Source organism: Mus caroli, unplaced genomic scaffold (genome assembly GCF_978045245.1).
Source record: "Mus caroli unplaced genomic scaffold, Mus_caroli_1 scaffold_9, whole genome shotgun sequence".
NCBI lineage: Eukaryota > Metazoa > Chordata > Mammalia > Rodentia > Muridae > Mus > Mus caroli.
In genome coordinates this window covers 56,839,120-56,857,478 of record NW_028227264.1, presented here as the reverse complement: position 1 = coordinate 56,857,478, position 18,359 = coordinate 56,839,120, and the positions used below count along the sequence as shown (strand labels likewise).

The 18,359-nt window shown below is 48.5% G+C and overlaps 1 protein-coding gene across 1 annotated transcript in view; it reads left to right on the top strand.

The window, feature by feature from the left end:
• Edar (ectodysplasin A receptor) overlaps positions 1-18,359 on the top strand; it is a 73,133-nt gene that overhangs the window by 36,496 nt on the left and 18,278 nt on the right. The window contains exons 2-5 of the mRNA XM_029482305.2: positions 7,155-7,223; positions 7,811-7,933; positions 8,611-8,792; positions 15,938-16,023. Coding sequence (XP_029338165.1) covers positions 7,173-7,223; positions 7,811-7,933; positions 8,611-8,792; positions 15,938-16,023 — 442 coding nt within the window. The 5' untranslated portion in view covers positions 7,155-7,172. The remainder of the gene's footprint in view (positions 1-7,154; positions 7,224-7,810; positions 7,934-8,610; positions 8,793-15,937; positions 16,024-18,359) is intronic.

The window sequence follows — 18,359 nt, the reverse complement described above, 5'->3', positions numbered from 1 at the left end:
CACACACACACACACACACACACACACACACACACACCAATATTCCCACTAAATCCATCACTGAGTCCCCTCAGGATTTATCTCTCTGACTTGTGTTGGCTTTTTGTGGTTTCCACGAAAATGTGAGATGCTCCCAGGACAAGGACAGGTTCACTTATTTGTTCAGTCTGGTCTAGAGTAGGTATGTCGTGGCTTTGTGACGGACAAATGGGCTAGCAGATAGTCAGATGCTGAGAGAGAAGTTCTGTGTGCCTACACACAGAAAGAGAGAGGAAAGAGAAGGAGGGAGGGAAGAGGAGGAGGAGAGGAAGAGGGGGAGGCTGGCCATGTAACAACACTGAAATGCACCTACAGCAGTTATTCTATGAGATTAGAATGGAGCTGAGTAATTCCTGTGGCTTGGTGGCATCACAGCCATGAGAACCTTGTAGCATAACACATTCCTCGTGTGTTTGTGGTGACAGTGGTATACATAAATTTACTGTGGTGCCAACTGTGTAAGAGAGAACACGTAGTAAAATCATCTATGGCACTGGCATTTGCTGATGAAAATGAGTGACTGCGTTACTTACATACTTACTATATTAACTTTTAATTGTTGCTTTAGAGTTCATCCCCCACCCCCATCAACACAACTTGTTAAAGAACAAGTTAAGGGCTGGAGAGATGGCTCTGCTTTGAGGAGTGTCTACTGCTCTTGCAGAGGACCCAAGTTCAGTTCCCAGCATCCATGTCTGGAGGCTTCTAACTGCCTATAACTCTGGTTCCTGGAGAGTCTGATGCTCTTTACAATTAATGTAAACATCCATACACATTTGTGTACACACACACACAATAAAATAAAACATATCTTTAAATTAAAGCAGTGCAGCTTTACTCCACTAACATAAAGCTTGAATACCCACATTCACTGTTCTCTTCACAACACAGTTTTGTGTCCCCAGTTACTCTCTTTATTCACCGTGGCCCCAGGAGCAGTAGACTGCACCACACATACCAATAGCCTGCCGTGTGCTAGGCCACACCATTTAGGTTTGGGCAAGAGCAGTTGATGACACCCCCATCAGGATAACTTCTTCAGAACATGCACATTATCATCTGTGTACAGGTACTTGTGTGTTCCCAAGTACAGTGTCCCCTGAGAGAGCACATAGACTTGCCTTGTGACACTTGAGATGCAGCAGAAGCTGGATGACCCTTCACAGTTCTAAGATTCTCAATGGTGGCCCATTCTCCATCCCCATGGGATGTGGTTTGGATTTCTTAGCTTTTCCACATTCTGATTGCTCAGTGCTCAAGCATCGTACACCAGCTTCATTCGCTATCTCTCTAGGACTCTGCTTGGTGAGACTGCCAGGTTATTTTTCCATCTGGGCTGTCCCTAGCTGTGTGGTCATGAGAGTCCTTTCCTATTAGAACCATGGGTCACATCACTTGCCATGGGGCCCGGTAGGAAACAGAAGAAGTGGGGACTCCCGGTTCAAAACAACCATTGAAGACCTGTGCCAGAGGTACACTGTCACACAAGCGCCATATGAAACCCTTCCCCTGAGGGCCCAGGAGAGGAAATGAAGCCGGTTTTCCAAACACAAGAAGGGGAGGATGAATACATCCCTGCACCACTGAGCAATAATTAGTACTCCCCCATGCCATCAATCATCGACAGGAAGTGCTTTGAGTTGCTGAGATGATGAACTCCAGCTTCTGGGGGGAATGAGAATCTATCTTTGTTAAAGAGAACTTGGGGCTGTTGGGAGATCAGAATCAGAAAGCACAGGGAAGAGGCCACCAGCAGCCTCCCCTCAGGCTCCTCCTGCAGAAGAGAAAGCTTGGGAGGTGGAGGAGGGTGGGAGGCTGGAGGGAGAGGGCCTGACCTTGCAGCTGCTTCCCACACACTGCTGGCTGCCAGCACCTGGCCTCATGAGCTCCACAGAGGAGCAGAGTGAGCCCCGCTGCAGGCCTCATCTCTCTCCCATCAGACATGGCCCCCTGAGGGTATCACATGGCTTGAGGGGTGCAGGGATGGCCAGACCTCTGCTCCTGGTTACTGCAACCTTTTGAGAACAAGAAGAACCACCTAATGCAGATACTCAAGTGGGTAGAGCAGAGAAAGATGGCAGAGAGGCAACCTTGGCCCACACACATAGAAAAATGACTATAGGTTTGTCCATCCTGCAGGGCTACATTGTCTCAGTCAATAGATGTGAGATAGGATGTATCCAAGGTGGTACTTTCTTCCTAATAAATAAACCCATAGGTAGCCCTCCTCATTCAAGGGTGGTCCAGCAGGCTAGAACATGGATTCACAGAGCTTGGGCTGTTTGGGTGATTCTGGGTAGCAGGGAGTGTAGCCACCTCAGAGAACAGAGGCAAGCTGCCCAGTCAAGACACATGGTCTAAGGAGCAAACTTGGGACAATGTGCCTAAACTCCTATATGATTTAATGTTTGGTGCATTTCGTTTTAAGCAGGAATCCCTATTTTTCTCGGTCCCCAGGGTCTGTAAGGTAGCTGCATGCACCATTTTATAGCAGCTGTACAGCAATGTGGATGCATGCATGCATACAGGGATAAACAAAATTCAGGATACTGCAGGCCATAGGTGAGAGATGCTGTTGTTCAGCAGACCTAAGCGGAGAGAGTCCTAGCTACAGCTTTCTTTCTATGTTCCTCCGACTTAGGTAAACGTTAAGTTCCTCCTCCCACTCCACACTGTGCTTCCAGGGAGGCCATTGAGACAATGCTTCACACACCTCAGTGTGCTCAGAAGCAACAGATGCAGTGGAAATACAGATTCCCAAACACTCGTGGGTAGGTCCCGGACGACATCGCTTAGGAGATGCTGATGATGCGGGGCAGATTGTATATATGTTGGGTCATACTGTGACATCTATTTCCTCCCTGGGTTTCATCCTGTTATATTACAGCAGAAAAACATCCTGCTTGTCCCTCCTTGCTCTGTCCCAAGGTGTGATGAGTGTGCTGACATGAGCTAGAATTATCTGAGAAGAGGAAATGGCAATTTCAAGAATGCTTCCATAAGATGAGTCTGTAAGCAAGACAGTGGAGTTTTAGCTTGATTAATGGTGAATGTGGTTAATTAATAACAGATGTGGAAGGGTTCATCCCACTTCCCAGGGTGATGCCACCTATGCGCTGGTGGATCTGGGTCCCACTCAGAAAGCAGGCCAAGCAAGCCGTGAGGAGCAAGCCAGTAAGCAGCATCCCTCTATGACCTCAGTATCAGTTCCTGACTCAGGTTCCCCTGCTGACTTCCTGCCCTGACTTCCTGCAGTGATGGAGTGTGACATGAGGACTGTAAGGTGAAATAAACCCTTCCTCCTCATGTAGCTTCTGACCATGGTGTTTGATTACAGTAATAGAAAGCTAAGACAATGGGGAATCCTTGTTGTCAACTTGTCAGGGTTGAGAAGCACCCAGGAGATTAGTGAAGCATACCTCTGGCAATGTTGGAGGCCATCCCCAGAAAGCATTAACTACAGAAGAGACATCTTCTGCATGTGGGCAGTATCACCCCATAGGCTAGGGGTGGGATAAAAGGGAATAAAGAGAAAGCCAACCAGTGCAGGCCCTGGGTCTCAGAGCTGTGGCATCCGGCCATGACCCTCCCACCTTGATGGACAAAATACTCAAAAACCATAAACTGAAACAAATCTTTCCCTCCTGGAAATGGCTTCTGTTGGCTCTCCACCTGTCTTCTCTCCCCAGGAATGGGATGCGGGCCTCTGAGGATAGGCAGGGCCCCGGGATGCTGAGAGTTAAGTGTGTGCCTTTGTTCAGCTTTGCCTCAGGCATCCATGGTCAGCATCAGGAATGGCTGGAAAGGAGCAAGACACTGAAGCAGCAGGGCCTCTCAACTGCACCCTCATCATAGATCACCTGACCCCTGAAGTATTGCCAGCAGGGCAGAAATTGGTCCCATCCTGTAGCCCTGAACATGGTCAAGGTGGAACATTTCAGAGATAGTTCCAGTGTGTGAAACACCACTCAAAGAGTTAGCAAATCTCTAATATGGACCTCCAGCTTGATGAGGCACAAATGTCTCAAGGGTCATCCATCACACATGACCTACCTGAACCTTCCTGTCCCCTGCTAGACACATAGCAGTTTTACCTACTGCTTGTCTGTGGAATCCAGACCTCAAGTAGAGAGAGTTCTTTGTGAGAAGCCCAGCTATTTCTTTGCACCGTGAGTTAGTTTTGAACTTTCATCCTTGCGTCCAGACATCTAGAGTGCACAGCCATGATGCCCTTCCTGGGTTTGGGCAGATGGGTGTGTCTGTTTAGCTTTTCTACTTCCATCTAGAGGGAAGAAAGGGCAGACAGTTGAATCTCTGAAGGACCACGAGGACTTTGCCCCAGACACATTGACATCCAGAAGACCCTCTTTAGTTCTCTGAGGTCAGGTCATCCAGTGTTGGCCACAGAGTACATTAGACCTTACACTTTACAAGTGGCAGCACTGACCACAGGGCCATCCCATCCCAAGCAGACCTTACACTTTACAAGTGGCAAAGTACTGAAGATGCTGCTGGCTTTCTGATTACCTCTGTCTGTCTGTTTTCCTTTTGACCTGAGTTTTATTAGGTGCATCCTTAATGAGCCTTTCAAAACGGGCTGACACTAAAGTGCACAGGCCCTGCCCTTTCCCGTGTTTCAGGGTAGTTCTTAAGAATCTGCTATAATTAGAAGTCAATTAAATTAGAAACCATTAATATGCCTCTTGGAAGGCCTCCAATACCCAGAGCCTCTGGCTCCTTCCACAGCCACAGTGGAAAATCATCCCTGCTAAACCTGCTGTCCTAAAGCAAGGTCAGAGCTGTGGACCTGAGGCAGGAATGTGTGGTGTGTGTGTGTGTGTGTGTGTGTGCTCGCGCACGCTTGTGAATGTGTGAGGAAGCAGGCCCCTGTCTGACCTCTGCTGCCTTGGCCTAGCCCATTCATTAGGGCTGTAGCCAGCCTCATGGCCTATAGGCTGAGGCTCCCTGCCTCCCCTGCTGCCTGCCCTAGCTTGCTCCTTGCCAGAAGGAAAACACCAAACAAGTTCACAACTGAGGGCAACTTGGGCGCTTTCATCTTGCCTCATGGGACTGGGGTGCAAAAGTGTCTGGAAGCCTGACCATTTCTGACAGGCCACCCAATAGACAGCAGTGATCTGTGAGGGAAACTCTGAGGTACCTGAGCCATGTGCTTGAGCCCATAGAAGACTCAGACCCTGTTCCTCTAGGCCTTGCCAGGGACCCTGGCCAGGTCTCCTGAACACTTGCAGAATGCCCATCTTCAGACTCTCCCAGAGTGAAATGGCTCTGTGGTCTTTTTCTCATTACAACGTTCCCAGAGTGGAACTAAACTCTCTGCTCTAATTCTTGGTCCAGGGCAGCCTCTACACTCTTTCACTTCCAGCCAAAAAAAAAAAAACCCAAAACAATCTCTGCTTTAAGGACAGGGTGTCACTCAGAGCCCATCCCTGTGCACACAGACAGCTTTACGACCACAGCCAAGAAGGTCTTCCCGACGAAGTTTTTGGTCACTCAACAGTGGACATTTGAGCCTTGTGTGGGGTTCCAGGGAACTGAAACCTACATTCTTGTCCTTGTGCTGGAGGCCTCACACACGCTGGGGGTGTTGTGCAGGGTTGTGTGGGGGGTATTACTTTACCATCGAGCTGTATCCCCAGCCCAGAATTTTAGATCCCATCCATCCCCCCTTAAACAGGAGTGTGGACATTTACTGTTCCATGAGGAGGAGGCAGGACAGGAAGGAAACAGGTTCTGAAAGCTGTAAGTTCCAGGCTCATCAGATATGCATCCCACCTGCCTCTCTGCCTGCTTAAATGTACATACACTCTAATTCTAGAACCCAGTCTAAGCAGACTTTAAATCTTGTGGGATCAGAAAATAAATAGACGCCAATGCTCAAGGTCTCCCTGACTTCACCCCACTTGTGCACCCCCTCTCTCCGACGCAAACTTACTTTCCTTATTTTCAATACACAGTCCTTTGGCTACTTTCCTCAGTGTCTTTAGGATATTGTAGGGCCAAGTTCCTACAAGTAGGAAGAAAGAGGAACGACAGGGAAGGTGCCTCCCTATCCAGCATTCTTTTGTGTGCTGTTGGAAATCGCTGGCTCCCAGGACCAACCATAAGAACAAGGGAATGTGGGATAAAGGCTCTAGTGGTTTCCTGAGGACTCAGTTTGTTTTGAGGTTTAAGTCAGTGGTGGATTCTGGAAGGTTCCTAGTATACTCTACTTCTCAAAGAGAATATGCTGTTTGTAATTAGGTTACCCTCCCCCACCCCACCTGGTGCTAACATTGTGGCCACAGTGTGGCATCTAGGGAATCCAGCACATTGTCTCTTGTTAACATGTAGGAAAATTAATACTCATACTCTCAGGTAAAACAGCTTGCCTTGGAAATACAAATTCCCAGTTCACAGTGGAAAAGATGAGCAGATAACACTATGGCAGAGCCGTAGAGAGTAGAGTAGAGTACTAGACGAGAGTACTAGAGTAGTTGGTGAACGTATGTGAATCCTTGCACTATGGCAATGCTCTATACATTAAATATTTTTATGACCTTGGACAAGTCACTTAAGCTCTCCGGCCTTCAGTTGATTCAACTATAAAATCGGGCGGCTAAACTGCATTATCTATCTGACTCATCCATTCTAATGGGCATCCAGAGAGAAGGCAGACCCTTCCAGTGGGCTATGAGAGCAAGGATGGACCAGACTCCAACAGCATCTCCAAGATTCTTCTGGTCCTGCATCCCAACCAGCAGGACCAGCCCAGGGCACCCCATAGTTAAAGTTTACACAAGACCACTCTTCCAATTGAAAAGCATAGTAAACACTGCCTTAAGCTCCCAGCTTAACAGCAGGCCCTAAGTACTCAGCCATCTCTGGGTGTGAGTGTGTGTGTGTGTGTATGTGTGTGTGTTTCTATGTCATGGCGTGATGCTGGTGAGGGTGCCTGAGCTGCCTAAGGGTCGTCAGCCTGGAGCTTATCTTAGAGTCTTGTCTGTTCTTTGGAATGTGCCATTCCCTGTGCTTGTCGGATGGAAAGTTACTGTTATCCACATGACAAAGGTAAAGGCAGCAGGACCACCTGATACTGATGCAGTATGTCTTTTCAGGTGTACTTCCAAGAGATCATGGCCCACGTCGGGGACTGCAAATGGATGTCCTGGCTCCCAGTGCTGGTGGTAAGTCTTTGAGTGCCTGCTCCCACTGTACAGGTCCTCCAGCACCTACAAGCCAGGGGCTTTCCCTCGGGCCACAACCTTCACTAGCTGTCCCACTTCACACTGCCTTAGTCTCGTACACCTAGGCTTCCCCTGCTGTCAAAAGGGCATGAGGACAACAGTACCCTCAGTTCTAATCGGACCGTTATGGGGCTTGTAGATAGAAATGCCCCCTCAATGCTTGTCAGTGATGAGTTAGCCTGTGTGATGGACCCACAGCTGAAAAAGACCAGAAAGCTCTTGTCCTCTGGAGCTCCTCCTGGAGGAGTGGGTTGGGAAAGCATGAGAATGAGGGATGAGCGTCTGTAGCACCCAGATGTCTAGAGACTCAAGAGAAGGGGAAGGTACCTCCTTCATGACCTTAAAAGAATCCAGGGCAGAATGGGTGTGGGGTGGGGATAGGTTCATACAGCCTGCTCAGAAGGAAGTGGTTATAAGGATAGCTGCAGATGGGAGGTATGAGTGGCCAATCCCGATCTCTCTGGGCACTGTCCCCACATAACAGCTTCTTCAGAAGGGGTGGAAGTCAAGCATCCTTTCTGTGGCAGGTGTCTCTGATGTGCTCAGCCAAGGCAGAGGACTCCAACTGTGGTGAGAACGAATACCACAACCAGACTACCGGGCTGTGCCAGCAGTGTCCTCCATGCAGACCAGGGGAGGAGCCCTACATGGTAAGGACCAGCCTGTGCTCACGAGCTCTGGGGCACAGGGGTGTGGACTCACAGCACATTAAACTGGCATTGAGGAGGAAGAGGTCACTAAGGTATACGCACCAGGGCTGGGTGATACAAGCTGCAGAGCCCAATGCACTCTCCAGATGTGCACTCACCAGATGTGCACTCTCCAGATGTGCACTCACCAGATGTGCACTCTCCAGATGTGCACTCTCCAGATGTGCATTCTCCAGCATATTTCTCAGGTGTTCTGAATTCTAGAAAAATTGTTTTTTCCTGACCTGTTGTGCTCACAGTCTGATTGTAAGTGTGGTGTAAATGTTCTCCAGGAACAGGCCATCAGTTCTGAGAAGTGCCCCCCACCCCGTGGAAAGGATAAACACACATGCTCTTTGAAGCACCAGAAAAATGTCTGGGGTGACAGTATCTGGGATTCTTGCAGAGTTCTGAGAAAACTTGGGCTCCTAGCGAGGCACTCCGAGAAGCCAGTGGACCTATATTTAAAGGACCTCATCTGAGACTGGAGGCTGTCACTCAGCATCAGTTGGTAGAGAGGAGGAAGCTTGCAGCTACTGTAGAATGGGCAGCTGAGACTGGAAACAGTGCACCCACCACTGTGCGGTCCACTGTAGTCACGTGTTGTGTGTTCTTATATCCCCTGTCTCCCCGGCCAGTCCTGTGGATACGGCACTAAAGACGATGACTATGGCTGTGTGCCCTGCCCTGCAGAGAAATTCTCCAAAGGAGGTTATCAGATATGCAGGCGCCACAAAGACTGCGAGGGCTTCTTCCGGGCCACCGTGCTGACACCAGGAGACACGGAAAATGACGCTGAGTGTGGCCCGTGTCTCCCTGGGTAAGTGTGGGGGTGTGCCTCCGGGCTGACCCCTGAAGGGTGAGGAACACGGACCCTGTGAGTAGAACCCCACAGGCGTAACAGGCCTTCACAAAGTGTCATGCCCACCTTTGCCACCTTCTCCAGGGAATAACAACAGGATGGGGAGGCTTGTCGCTGCCCATGGCCAGGCAGGCAGCCTTCAGGCACTGCATTTGTGCCTGCTATGGGGCATCGTCATAGAATAGCCTGACTATGATGTATAGCCTTATGTAAAACAAACCGGCTGAACACTTACAATGAAGCATTTTGGAAGGGGAGTAATCTAGTATTTTACAGGAAGGTATTATTTTTGGCATCCTGGGAAATGTGTGGGTAAAAACCTGAATCCTCTGTTATCTGTGCTTTCCACTCTGCTGTGTTATATAGGTCTCCCACCCCACCACCCCACCCCCCAAAAAGCAAAGTGAGAATGCAATTGGTCTGAGAGACAAAAAGATAAAAATCTTTCTGTTTTCCTGATAGAATGCATTAGCAGATTCTGCCTAGAATCAGAAAATTCCCGTCTGGACACCCAATCAATACACACAGCTGTTGCTACTGCCTCCCTCTAGTGGCCCTAGCATAGCATGTTTCTCCAGACTCCCAGATGAGAGAAGCAGGGTGGGAGGAGGGGGAGGAGATAGAAGGCTGATGGTGGGTCGTGGTGGTGGTGGTGGTGGTGGTGGTAGAGGTGGAGGTGGTGAAGGTAGAGGTGGTGGTGGTGGCAGTAGTGGTAATGGTGGTGGCAGTGGTGGAGGTGTGATGGTACGGGTCTGGGTGGAGGTGGTGGTAGAGATGGTGGTGGTTGACTGGATGGTGCTGATGGCCATGATGTGGTGAGCCTAGGGAAGTGGGAGGAGCTAATTCTAGTGGTGAACATTACCTTTTGGGAAGGAAGTACAGAAAGGTCAGAAAGACAACTCCAATGTAAACATAATTGTGTGGTAAATTCACTATTCATCGCACACACACACACACACACACACACACACACACACACACACACACACGGAGAGTTCAATTTCATTATAGAGAAGTATCGTATTTCACAGCGACCCTCGCTGCCTGTGACAATGGTGACCCCCACCCCAGTTTCCCAGAGTTCTATCTTCAGCTCAGGCCACCTCCTGAGCCACAGACTCAGGTATCCAAATATTTGCTAGGCAATCATGTTCAGGTCACTGACATGATTCAAATGTATTTGCCTAGCGAATCTGTGAAACAGTAGAACCTCATCTTGTCACCTTATCCTTCCGTATGCTCAAGAGCAGAGACATCTAAATGGAGAGGAAGTTAGACTACTTCCTTTGAAAAGATGAGAAAAAAATGTGTTTTTATCTGCATAGTTGTTGCAGGTACTGGGTTGTGGGACTCCTCGAAAACCAGCAGCAGCATTAGAACCATGATGGGCTCTAATATGGGTCCCCATACAACTGTAGAAGCACCACTGAGTGACCCTGGGCTTGCCGCTGATTTTGATGAATTCATGTATTCATCGGCTTCAGATTGTTTTTTTCTTGGTTCAAACTTATGATACACAACAAAATGCAGAGCGCCTGGCAGTCACTGTGTAAGGCACACCCATCCCATCGTGCTTCCTTTGGAGGGAAAGAGCCCTCTATGTAAACACCGTTTATGAGCCATGTGACAGCTGGATTATTTCTTTCCCCGGGAAGCAGCAAGCATCTTCAGGGCCTGGTCCTCTGGTTCCCATGGCCTCCGTGAGGAGTTCATGCCAGGGTGTGTGGAGATGCTAGAGGCAGGTGGAGCCAGATGGAAGCATTCTAGCAACCAGCACCGAACTAACTGATGCAGGTCCCCACGCAGAAGGCCAAGTCAGGGAAGGATGCAACAGGGCTCAGTGACAGCAGGATCCTTTGGACAGCGTCAAGGGAAATGGCTGAGGAGTGAATAGCCTGGGACCTAGGGAGTAAGGACCTCAGTATGGAGAGCAGAGGAGCTAGGACAGAGGCCCTGGGGTGGCAAGAGTCTCAGGGATGCCCAGCAGGTAGATGGGGGTGCAAGGTGAAGAATAGGTGCAGAAGACTCACTGGTGTCTGCCCTCCCTGGGCCAGTGTGGATAGTTACAGATGTTGAGATGTCAAATACAGGAGGAAGAAGGATTTGAAGAATACAGGAGGAATACAGGAGGAAGAAGGATTTGGTGGGGATGTGGAGACAGGTGGCAGCCAGATGTAATAAACATCTGTGGGACACCCAGACCAAACTCACCCATGTGGGTGGATGGAGAGGTGTGAGATTCAATGTGAGTGATGAGTATTAGTCACACTAGAACCATTGGTCCAGATGGGATCCAAGAAGCAGCCTCACAGTGCAGGGAGCATGGGCCAGTGCATGCTGAAGCTCCCGAACCCACACGCCTAGCTCTCAAGCCACTGTAGGAGAGCCCCGTAACAGCACCCCATCAGGGGTCCATGAAGCAATTGTCATCCTGTTCCAGATTATCAAAAAGGGGCAGTGACTGTATGCAGCTGCTCCACTACCAGGTAGAGCCATAGAGACTTTTTAGCTAAAACAGACATGCTGCCTGGGACCATGCAGTGACTGTATGGCTCAAGTCAGATGCCAGCTAGTGCTTAAGAGCTGACCAGAGAGCCATGGAGACAATTTTCCTGGTCCCAATATTTACCAGAAAGCATCCAATCCCCAAAACAGTTAACAACAGTAGTGAGCCTGCTTTCTCTAGACGCTTCAAGCAGATGCCATTTACAGAATGAGTGTTGGGGCTGTATGGATTCCAGAGTCATGTTCCCACCCTGAATTCTTAAGTTCTCTCTCTGTTCTGTGCAACAGTAACTTTAACTTCAATACTTGGGACAGATCGAGGTTTGGGAGCGAGAGAGGGGGCCTATGTTTATCCCTGTCCCGGCATGCATTACATCACTCTACAAACGTGGAGTAGGTTTATAGATAGTCAGTTCCCCATTTAGCTTGCAGAGAGATATATCTGCTAAATCAGTCATTCCTGACCCTGAAGCCTCTAAAGAGAAAGGGTCCACTTCCCTAGTCCCTCTTAGAACCACGACTTCTTCACTCAGCGTCTCAAGTGCCACAGGAGCAAGATGCACTTCCTGTTGCATGCCCTAAACTTACAGAACAAAATGAGGTTCTCATGCTGTCACAGAAGACCATGGGGGCATTTTGGCAGGCTGGACAGATTAGTTCCATGGACCCATGTGGTTAGGAGCCAGGATGTAGATTTACCTGGTGTTTGTCTTTTTAAGGCTGAGAGCGGGCCCTCTTCCCCCCTTGTGGTTTGGCGGGTACTGGCTCCCTTTCTCTGCTCTGTACGCACATGTGGCCCAGACAGTCACTGAACAATAGCAGCACACGGGGCTTTCCTGTTATGAAAGGTCTGTGTGGGAGACAACAGGAGGCACGGACAAGACAGCAGGGAAGGGGTTAGATTTCATAACCTCCCCCGCCTTGGCATCCCCTGCCCTGGGTAGCTCCTGCAGCCAGTTCTATACCAGCCACTGCTTTTACAGAGGAGGCTTAGCAACTAACTGCCCATGGGCTTGGCAGGCTGTGGAAAGGAATCTGCAGGTCACAGGTTGAAGGGTGTAGGTGTCTCATGACCCAGAACATCCACTGTAATCTTAGGGGATATGAAGCAGGAATCTGAAGGGGGAAATCATTTCCTACCATCTTAGAGGACGTCAGCCTGAACAGAAGATGCTTAGATCCTTGTTTAAACTGACTTTTGCCCTGATTAGATAATTTAGGACAGGAAAAACAGAAGAGAGAAGAAGAGAATGCTTGAGGTAGTGCCCAGCTCACAGTGGCTCAGCTTAGCTCCCCTCCACCCCACAGATTATGATGCCTCTACTCATTAAGGAGAAACATCACTTCAGCCTGGCTTAACCCAGAGTTAGTAGCGAGTCCTCCCATGCAGCCAATCTGCCTTTCACTTCCAGAGCAGAACTTACACGAGACAAGATTTATTACGAAGTAGGTTTTTATGTTAGCAGATGCAACCTGACTGTAGGCAAAGATGCATGTTCTGAGCCTGCTCCACCAGCTAAGTAGAGAGCTGGGTGCGCTGAACGCATTTTTCTCTTTAACAATTTCTTTAGCTTACAATGATCTTATCAGAATGCAACCTCACAGTTAAGGCCAGGAGCATCTGTAGAGGAAATCAAATTAAGAATGAACGAGTAAGGGATCACATGTTTACAGGAAGATAAATGGTCTTGACCCTTGCTGAGCCACAGGTGTCCAATGAACACTTCAGACTGGAGGAGCTCTGGGAGAGCCAAAGATAGGCCAGTGCTGTCCACTCTCCTCTAGCTGTGTACAGAACTCCACGTGCAAACTTTTGTTCGTTTAGGTTAGTGCTGAAAGATGTTCTCTGGGCTGGAGAGATGGCTCAGCCAGTGCCTGCTGTACAGCATGAAGATCTGAATTCAAATCGCCAACATACACATAAAAGCCAGAAGTGGCCATACGCATCACAGAGACAGGAGGAGCCACTCAGCTCATTAGCTAAGCAGTCTCATTGAATCAATGAGCTCAGTGAAAAACCCTGTCTTTAATAATAAGGCAGAAAGCAAACCAACTAAGGAACCAGATATTGACCTCTGGTCGCTATACATTTACGCACTGCATGCAAATGTGTGTGCATACACAGGAACATATACATAACAAAACACGCACACAAATTCTTCCAGCAATACATGCTAGAACACGGTTGTATGCCTGGAGGCATTTGACACGTGTGCCAGGTAGACCATGCAACTTCTAAACAGATTCTTAGAGCCAACCCATCTTTTTAAAATGTCTATAGCAGGGCTGGAGAGATGGCTCAGCAAATAAGAGCACTGGCTGCCTTTCCAAAGGTTCTGGGTTTGATTTCCAGCATCTCCATGGAAAACTGTAACTCCAGGCTTAGGGGATATGACTGGATATGACTCCTTCTCCTGACCTCCAACGGCACCAGTAATGCATGTGCTACACAAACAAAGCAGGCAAGCCCAAGACCCACACACATAAAATAAAAACCAGCAAGCTGCTCAGCAGTGTTCCTTTATTAAGTAACTTTGTACTGCTTGGTCAAGTGCACAGTCACGGCCAGGGCAAGAGCATGGAGATGGAAACATTCAGAGCTCCCTGGGGGAATCAGCAAGAGACATCCAGATGGGACTACTGGTCAACCTACAGCAGCAAGTACCTACTTGCATGCCAAAAAAAGGCTACCTCAGCACAGACAGCAACCCTTGACTGAGGAGCCCGTAGGCCTTGCCCAGGTGCTAAATACCCAGATCTTGAGTGTGTAGCAGGTCATCAAGGCCAGATGGTCCACACCTCTCCTCTGTGTGCCTCCAGAGCCTTACCTGTGACAGAGTCTGATATCCAGACTTAACCGGGACATTCAAGACTCTGGCTTTGCTGCCTTTAAAGGCATGTGTGGCCTAGCATTAGAGCTTTCCTCAGCTGAGCACTCTGAACTGTGGAGCAGAACACAGTGGCATTCATTGATTTGCCCAGTCAATATTCACCAACAATTGTCCTTCCTTAGTGCCCGGCAAGAGGTATGAACAAGGCTTATCCTTGTTGGCCCCCAGCACCTGGTTTTAATAAGATGGGAGAGAGAAATGGTGTGGGCTTGGGAGATGTTAGAAAGCTGTAAGCAGAGCTGAATGGGCAACTGGGGGCTACCTATGGGTAGATCCTCCATTGTCTATATGTAATTCATTGCTTCACTGACAAAGATGGCTTCTTAGGGGGCCAGAGGGTGTGTTTGGGAGCTTTCTCCAGAAGGCTTAACAGTTAAACTGTTGTGGCTTCTCCGAGGGTGTTTTTGAGATTGGTTAATTAATGTTTGTGAGATGCTCAGGGATCTGAGGATAAAAGGCTTTGAGGAAGGGTAAGCAATTACAACCCCGATGTTACTGGTAATGGTCCAAGCTCAGGCGGGCTGGGACACTCAGGCAGGCTGGGGTCCAGAGTGTCCCAGCCCACCCTCCCCCAAGGAGAGTCTCATCTTACCACCCACAGCCATCTGGAGGGCCTTCATGGTAAACAGCTACTGAGAAAGAAGTTAGGAAACAATTGCAGTTGGATCTACCAGCAGAGATGGCTTCTCATCTCTTGAGTTCTAATAACTGACACCAGCTTCCTTTATTTGATTAGACTTCTCACAATGTGATAAGTGGCCTCACGGTCACTGTGCAATGCTTGTTTATGGAAAATGGCTCACACCAAGATATGAGTCAAAATGAATGTCAAAGAAAATCACTCCAGGAGGGGCGCAGCAGCTGCTGAGGGCTGTATCCTTTAAGGGGTGCCATGTGAGACATAGCCAGAATACTGATTGGGTTTAAAGGACTGGAAGCAGCAGCTACTCCGAGTATTTACCCTTTCCTCTGAGTACAACTGCAGACAAACTCAATAGTTACACAGATGTCTTTAGCCCGGGGTAATCTGTTGTATCAGTACCTAGTTTCTCTGGGGAGAGGGTCATCTCCAAGGCTACCTGCAGTGACCTGTGTGGCCAATGTAGTTGTTTTCTGTCTCTGTCACTGTCATCCACTCAGGCGATTGTGGAGTCCCAAAGATCCCGAATAGGCATTTTGCAAGCAACCCCACCAACTTATGGGCCCTGGGCAGGGTGACAGTAATGGGGAGAGTTACAGGGAGCTCACTGGTGCCCACATGTGGTGGTGCATAGGTACTGCCTCTGAAAGCCTTCATGACAGTTGTACACACTCACACACACACACAAGCACACATGTGTGTTAAACAAACCCTTTAGGAAAGAAAGAAAGAGGTGGGGGAGGGAGGGAAAGAGGGAAGGAGGGAGAGAGAGAGAGAGAGAGAGAGAGAGAGAGAGAGAGAGAGAGAGAGAGAGCAAGCAAGCCGGCCATGTAAAGTCAGGTCCCAAATCATCCCAGTTCTGTAAAAAAGAATATTCTACTTTAGGACATACTAAACATCCCCCCAAGGAATTGAGGGGGTCCTGAGGGCTAGTGGCCTCTCAAGTCCTCAGTTTCTACCATGTTTTCTCATGACTGGTTTCAGTCATGGCCTAGTGACATCCAGGGTGTGCTGTGCAGTGTCTCCCACTCATTTGCCTTTCCTGTGTCTTATCTTGCCTCCTGTAGCTACTACATGCTGGAAAACAGACCCAGGAACATCTATGGCATGGTCTGCTACTCCTGTCTCTTGGCACCTCCCAACACCAAGGAATGTGAGTACTCAGCCCTTCACCAGAACCACTATCTCTCTTAAATGCATTAGTAATGACCCCACGGTGCCCAGAATGTGTGCAGTGTTGCATTAAGGAGAAGAAATCAAAGTACTTCCCCTTGGAGTAATCTTACGGAGAACAAGTCCAGATCTGAATTCCGCTCCTGTCTGTCTGTTGTATGAGTCTGAATCTATGCCTGCCTGAAGGCTGTCTTGTGAATCTGTCTGTCTGTCCCTGTGGCTGTGTGTGTCCCTAACAAAGGGCTTCAGTCTCTCTTGTATTGAGCAGCACAGAAAGCATCACACAAGGAAGGGTGAGGGAAACTCTACAGAGTCGTCTGACAGAAGGGATTCAGTCACTGACTCCAACTGTCCCATATAACAAACGTGACCACATGTGTCACTGCACACAGACCTATCGACCTGTATCCATGTTGTAGCCAGTATTTATGGTGGATATGTTCCATAAGGTTGCTTCCAGCCTATTTGCTGATTTTGGCATTTATTATCATAACACTCATAGTCACCATGGATGCATTATTACTCTTGGGTCAGGGGCATGGAAGATTACAGCTCTGTATTGTCTTTGGTTGTGAATATTGACTACACAGGGAAATCCAAGACATGGTAAGGTTGGTTGTCACACTGTTCTTACAATCAGGTTAAATAAATGGGCTGAACACACAGTAGTAGGATAGCATTCTTAAGTCCTAAGTGACCTTATGGTGTATTATTAGTTCCAGCTGTCAGGACCAACAAAAGTTCCAGTCTTTTCACTACTGGTGTAGAAGGAAGCCATTTCCAAGGCCTAGGTAAGATTAGCATAGTAGGGGCTGGCGATGGAGGCAGCTCAGCCATGGACAGCACTGGGTTTTCTCGCAGAGGCTGCCATTCAGTTCCAAGCACCCATCTCAGGGGGCTAACAACAATCCAGCTCAAGGGGATCTGGCCTTTATGGGCAACACGCACACACATATACAATAAAAATAAAATCTTTTTAAAAAGAACAACACAACAAAGGTATAAGCAGGGGTAGGCTTTGCTGTGGGCCAGATTTTTGGAGAGATGTTAAGACTATCAGTAGTACCTCAGACAAGTCACTTAACTGTACGATCTGTCATAGAGAGAGAGACCTTAAGACTGCATCCACTCACCTTCTGTGACCTTTAAGAAAGCTAAGGGGGCTGCAGATAAAAAGATATTTTGGAAGTACAATCAAGTGCGAAGTGACTTGAAGCTCTCGAGTATATGTAGCATCACACATGGCTGTGAGAAATGTAGAAATACAAGTTATCAAGAAATTGAATAGTTTCCAAAACTTACACATAAACTATCACCTTCCTAAGTTTATAACCCTCCACGGGGCTGCTTCTTTTCTGGTCTTACAATCTTTCATTTGTGGGGAAGGGTCTCCTTCTGTTCCAAAAGGATGTGTGGTTTCTTGGACTTTGCCACATGGCCTAATAAAGGTCGGGGTGTTCTGAAGCTGAGGCCCTGAACCTGCATCCAAATGTCAAGCTTACTAAAGATGTGTTAGTGGGCAACTCAGATCTGCTGAATGGAGGTAGGATGAAGGATGACCGGTAGCCTCGTCTCCCCACGCTACAGGAACGATGATCACGTGACTGGGCAGGATGCCTGAAGGCAGGAGTTGGGGAATCAGAAGGCCAGGCCATTCTCTGCCTTCTAGATAGTTTGGCAATTGGAATAGATTTGCATGTGTTTAAAATTGAACTTCTTACCCGCCATATGCTAATTAATTTACAAAGTGGAGGAGGCCCTGGGGCTCCTGGCTGCCAGCCTGACCTGTGGTAAAGTCAGCTGCCGTTGCTAATATATCTTCTGTCAGGGGATCTACATGAATTAAGTGCCTGATAATTCTGGGATGAGCTCTTGCCTCAGTGGAGGATCTCAGGACCACACCACCCAGCAGGAAAGGTGCTTTGCCTATGGCACCCGGCAGGAAAGCAGTTAGCTGTCTTCAGGGGCTGTCCCAGAGATAAATATTCTTCCCAAGATGCCTGGCTAGTCAGAAGAGCATCCAGTCTGGGGTAAGCAAGCAGAGTCCCTGACTCTTAGAGAAAAAAAAAAAATCAATGCATCCCTTACTTCCCTTCATTGCTTAAGGAACAGCTAGATCCCAGGAAGGCTTCACTGTAGGCTTTTACAGTCCAGCAAGACTACCTCCAGTCTTGGCTCTGGGACCTCTCAAGCCAGTCTCTAGACATCTTGCCCAGCCCAGAAACCAGTCTGTGACAGATGGGTAGGATGAGCATTCCTTCAGTGGGTCTGAGCCTTCTTCAGAACCTATCTTTCTCTACCATTACCCAGAGTGCA